The sequence below is a fragment of the Cyprinodon variegatus genome, unplaced genomic scaffold, assembly GCF_000732505.1.
Source record: "Cyprinodon variegatus isolate N-32 unplaced genomic scaffold, C_variegatus-1.0 Scaffold3, whole genome shotgun sequence".
In the NCBI taxonomy this organism is placed as follows: domain Eukaryota; kingdom Metazoa; phylum Chordata; class Actinopteri; order Cyprinodontiformes; family Cyprinodontidae; genus Cyprinodon; species Cyprinodon variegatus.
In genome coordinates, this window is record NW_015150456.1 from 2058693 (window position 1) to 2064558 (window position 5866).

Below are 5866 nucleotides of genomic sequence, written 5' to 3' on the forward strand. Positions count from 1 at the left end.
GTTATGGAACACATTAATTAACTGAAAAATGTTGCATAGTATGCCTTTAAAACCGCAACCCTAACAACCAAAGCTGCCCAGGTAACCTTGCCCTAATGTTGGATGTATTATTATCTCAGTATGAGCTTTTTACACAACTGGGACTGTACAGGAAGTTGTTTGGTTAATTCAGGACAATGTTCTCTAAAAATATGAACGGATTCAGTGAACACCGTTCATTGAAGGCAATCATGCACAACAATGGGGATATTAGGTCCTTTGAAGATCTCTGAACATACGGTGGTTTTAAAGGCTGTCAATATAATTTTTTTAAGCTGAACAAATTCATTTAAAGAAAAAAAGTTGCATTTTAAAGCATATTTTTATATTCCTCACATTTCATTTTTCAACACTGAGAGAGTGTTAAAAACTCTTCACAGAGACTCTCTTCTGGATGAAAACAATAACACAAACACTGACCGCTGTAGGCATTTATCAAGTTAATTGTTCTTTATGAGTTCTGTAATTCTGGATATGATGATATTAGGTTCTGGAAAAAATGCTGTTAGTTGGAGACACATTCTTTTCTTTTCAATGCTTTTGGTTGATCCGTTTGACGGCTTTTGTTGATCCATCGACTTCTGGTAATGGCGGACGATGATGCTGCTGTGCAGCAAATCTGCCTTGTAAAGTTTTACTTCCCCAGAGGCAATAAAGGGTTGCAGCAATAGCATTTACATTCCTGAATTCAGTGGATTTTCTATTTATGTGCTCCATCCTCTGGACACTGACCCCATAAAACATTAAGTATTGGTTAATTTTTTATCTTTTCTTACTTGATCCTCCCTCTTGACATTCTTTCACTGCAGCGGTGTGGCATAAAGAGCAGAGAGAAAGTCAGTTTTCCCACTGTCACCACCATCACTGGCTCCAGGACAGAGGGACACTCTGGAAGATTCATCTTGAGTTGAATCTTCTCCTTCCATCCAGCAATCACAATGACGCTATCAGCCGTGACAGTGGAAGCCTGTCCTTCTTCCGCCACAATCTGCTCAGGTGAAGACTGCCTGGTTCCTCCTAGTAACTATAATGCAATCCTCAGCCTTGTGATGAGCGTCGTGCTCACGGTGATGCTGGCCTTTGTCATGTTTGCCATGGGCTGCACCGTGGATGCCAAAAATCTATGGGGGCACATCAAGAAACCCTGGGGCATCGTCATCGGCTTCCTCTGCCAGTTCGGCATCATGCCTTTCACTGCCTTTGCGCTTTCTCTTGCTTTTGGGGTGCTCCCTGTGCAGGCCGTCGTCATTGTCATTATGGGCTGCTGTCCTGGAGGAACCAGCTCAAACATTGTCTGCTACTGGATGGATGGAGACATGGATCTGAGGTAAGATGCTTAGGCTGGATCGAAGATTTATTAATATTCTAGTTTTTTTTTTGTTCATTTTAATAAGTGAAGTGTTTTTGTTTTCTTTTTTTATTAAAATGTTCAGTTACAAGAACTAAAAGGTACGGATGAGGTCCTTAAATCTGGGTGTAATGATAGACCGAGATCTGAAGCTTCTGAGGCATATAAAGACAGTAACAAAGTTGGTCTTCTGTCATCATAGGAACATTTCCAGCATTAAAAGTCTCAGCAGGAAAAATTAATTCAGATATTTATCCTCTTAAACAGAGTTGATTACTGCAGAGTTTTCGAAAGTTGGTCAGAGAGCTGTGGTTTATCCAGATGGTTGCTCCTGCTGCCCATTTCCTCACTGAAACAAAAACATTTCAAAATAAAAATGATAAGGACACAAGCACTAAAGGGAATTTGGAAATAATAACTTGGTAAAAACTGGAGATTAATTGTTAAGCTGATGGAGGAGAGAGAAGACAGTTCTGTGAATGTGGGCGGATCTGCAGTGAATAGTTAATATGGTTAGAGATAATGCTTTAAAGATGTATACTGCAAACATATAGAAAATTATTCAATTTCTAAAAGCCTGTGATTTCTGAGAAGGGTAGAAAAATAAATGAATAAATCAGAAAAAAAGGTTTTAAAAACTACTTAACTTAGAACTTTTCTGATGTTTTTTTCAAAACATCAGAAAATCTTTTTTTAATTTTTTTTTTTGTTTTGTCTGTTTTATGAAGCAAAACTATAATAGATACAGCTTGAAAAAATGAATATGGCATTAAATAAGGTTCACATTATGATTTGTGAGTACACGCTGGACATTACATGACATAGCTACTGATGAATGCACCAAATCATTTTTTAAAGCAAGAAAACTCCAATTGATATTTTCTATAATTCACAAAACAATTCTCATTCTGCTAATTGGCTCAAAAGTTGTATTAAATCACATTCAAACCACTCAGGTCTATGAAGCCGGCAAAACATTTGGTCTATTAACACCTGGAGCTTTAGTATTAAACGACTAATGTCTCAACAGGAGAAACAAATCCATGCATTTCAATTTAGAAGACTGATTACTGGAAAGGTGTCTTAATATGTCATCCTAAAGTTGATCCAACTGCTGCAGTTGAACTAGAATGCTGCTGCTTAGATCCTCCCTGAAACTGAGCAGGTGGAGCGCATCTCTTCAGCAGGGGCGGAGCTAGATGGGGGCCATGGCCACCCTTAGCCAGTGATTGGCCACCCCTACCATTTTTTTCCCTCTAATACAGATGGTGGCGGCAGTAATGCTCTGAAGTGGAATATTTCAAACATTTAGATTTTTCATATATTAACAATTACTTGACAACAAAAAACACTATGGCTAATTATTCACATCAATTCATGCTCTATTCAGAACAATATTTTGTGTTATACTGTGGGGTAAAGAGAAAATGATGTCATCTAGGATTCCTCAGTACAAACCCAGATAAATAACTATTTTAATGAAAACTTAAAAATCAATTTATGTAGATATTAGTACTTCAAAATATCAATTTTATGCTGAATAATTATTGATAAAAGTAGATAATTAATGACAAAGGAAAAGGTCTTCGCCCCAGAACTTACGACAAAGAATGGTGTTCACTATATCTTTTATCTAGAAAGCAATCGGTTATTGCCTGGCCACCCTTATAAAAAGTTTCAGGTCTGCATTCTTTCCACTGGCTCCCTTTATCTCAGGGAATACATTTTAAAAAGCTTATCTTAGTCTAAAAATAACAGAATTGCTCAGCATTAAAATACATTACAGACATGCTGTCAGTCGATCAACCTTGCAAACCTTTAATGAAGGTTCTGTGCTGCAGGTCTATAAGTTTGTTAACCATGAAATCATGGACACTTAGTGGATAAATCTGTTAGACACATAAGGTGGGCATGACCTTTGATGAGGATCCAATTGATGAAGGAGCTGCACTAATTCACAAAAAAAAAAAATATTTGTCAGAAGAGGATTCTCAGGCCAAACATAAATATAATTTCATATTCAGAAAGTTATCTTCATGATTGAACCTCACAATCCATCACATACATCCACCACCTTATCTGTTCTCAAATCTGCAGCATTATTTAACCCTTTATAGGGCAAATTACAGTTTTTGATCAGTTGCATAATCCTTACAAATAGTCTCCCCCTGTTATTTTAGCATTTGACCAATCAGATGTGCCCTTTAATTATATATTACCTACTGTAAATTATGTTGGAAAAAAAGTCAAGAAAAAAGGTAAAAAGCTAATTGAAAAGTTAAAAAGTAAAGTTAAAACATTCATAAGCCTAGTTAACAATTATATTTAGGTTTAATAATAAAAAAAATGTAAGTGCCAGTATCAGTACTGATGCCTCTAAGGTTATGTTGGACCATAAGAAATGTGTTTTTAATTAATTTCTTATAGAAGCACTTTTGTTATTTTTCTTAATATATTCGGGCAAGTTGCCGTTTCTTGTTATTACATTGACATAAATTTTTTTCATCAAAATATCCACATTTTTTTCAATGTTTCAAAGGTGATGGGGTCTTGTCCTAGCCTCGTGAGACCATCCTGATCTGGCGAGCTTTCAAGGTTTCACTCGCAGATCAGTCTGGAGACTCTCCGTTAAAGAAAATTTGTAACCGTTCACCAAACGAACGTCCAATCAGCGTTGGCTTTGAGGCGGGTTGAGGTGTGACGCAACGAGAAGCGCGACAGTTCAGTCTAAAGAACATGGCGGCTTCAGCCGATGAAACTAGCGTTAGCGTGGCTATTGAGCAAGTTTTATCGGAATTACAGAGTATTTCTTCAATGAAAGAAGAGCAAAACACTGCTCTGGAGGCTTTTCTCAGAGCAAAAGATGTTTTTGCTCTTCTCCCGACTGGTTTCGGCAAGAGTTTGATCTATCAATTGGCTCCTCTTCGTCGTCGCTCTGTTAGTACGTCATATGCTTCGTTGATCTGATTGGTTTATTTGGCCCGTCTATCACCAACATAGGCCAATCAGCTAACCATTATTTTCGCCCCTTCCCAAAATTACTTCAACGGAAGGTTTCCAGATGGATATGCAGAGCAAATCCATCTGACGGAGTCAGGTTACTGTTTTGTGGGCATCTGCCTTCTTGTTGTTGGCTGAACTTTTTCAACCGTTAACTGAAACATGATCAGTTTAAGTCTGTAATCCGACTTTATCATTGCCTACCTTAATTATTCCACTTCAGCATCTTTTCTGTGTTTTCTTTTCTTATGTTTTGTTCACTTTGAGTTATTTTGTCACTAAGAGGGCCTTTTAAATCAAATGTCCTCGCCTTAAGAGTGGCGACACAACCTGCCTGCTGATGTGAACCTGTGGGGAAACTTTAATTGGGCCAAAGTCTTTTTATTTACTCAGTCTTGATGAAAAATCGAAAACCATTTACTGTTTCAGGTGTTACTCTATCTAAATTTACCTTCCAGCAAGTCTCAAGATGACCAGCTTCCTAACTTTCCCTAAATCCTCCAACAGGTTATGGGTCAGGACAACAAATTAGTAATTATTGTCATGGAGACGGGTTGAAACATTCCTTCTATTTTCTTGTCCCAAAACTATCAGTTGTGCTGCTCCTGCACATTTATCATAAGAAGAAAATGGCAAATTAATTCTTTATTAATTCCAACATTAGAGAAATGTAATTAATTTGCTCCTGAGTTATTCAGTCTTGTGTAATTCACTTCTCTCAAACATTCCCATTGGATTAGGTAATGTCAATCAAACGGTGTTCTTTGCTTTCTTTCTCCGCAGCATCAGTATGACCGCCTGCTCCTCCATCTTTGCCTTGGGCATGATGCCGCTCTGTCTGTTCATCTACACCAGCGTCTGGACTTCCAGCGACGCTATAAAGATTCCTTTTGACAGTATTGGTAAACAAACAGATCTGTTGTCTTTATTCTTACATAGGAGCAGTGGCGGTTCTAGACCAAATGTACCAAGGGGCCGGGGGGGTGGCAGGGGGGCACAGAAAAGCATGAAATAAAAAACTAGGGACTCAAATGTATTAAGAGAACTGCATAAAAATTCTGAGTCTTAATAGGTCAATATACATTCAGAATTTACTTAATTTGACTTAATCTAAGTTAAAATTACAGTTTTCTATAAAATCTGAATTAGAACTCAAGAAAAACGCATAAATTCAGCCGTAAGAATTTGAGTAATCTTTTGTATTTGTTTAGAAAAAACATTTAGCAGACAAAAACTGGGATCCTATCTCAATAGCAGTGAAGCTATCACCTTATTGTTTTTAAATAATTGGTAAAACAGAATTAAAAAAGAAATAAAAAATGAAATGGATCCAAAGGACCTATCAGTAACCATGTCTTTTCCAGCACATATTATCATTAGAATGTCCTTTAGTACCGTATTTTCACGACCATAAGGCGCACCGGACTAAAAGGCGCACTCTCAGTTATGTGTCCCATTTCTGTATTTAACACACACATA

General features: G+C 37.3%; 1 protein-coding gene across 1 annotated transcript in view; it reads left to right on the forward strand.

Moving 5' to 3' along the window:
* Positions 1–977: 977 nt before the first annotated feature.
* Positions 978–5866, forward strand: part of LOC107082491 (ileal sodium/bile acid cotransporter-like) — an 8854-nt gene continuing 3965 nt past the window's right edge. The window contains exons 1-2 of the mRNA XM_015371203.1: positions 978–1366; positions 5171–5289. Of these exons, the coding sequence (XP_015226689.1) occupies positions 978–1366; positions 5171–5289 (508 nt within the window). The remainder of the gene's footprint in view (positions 1367–5170; positions 5290–5866) is intronic.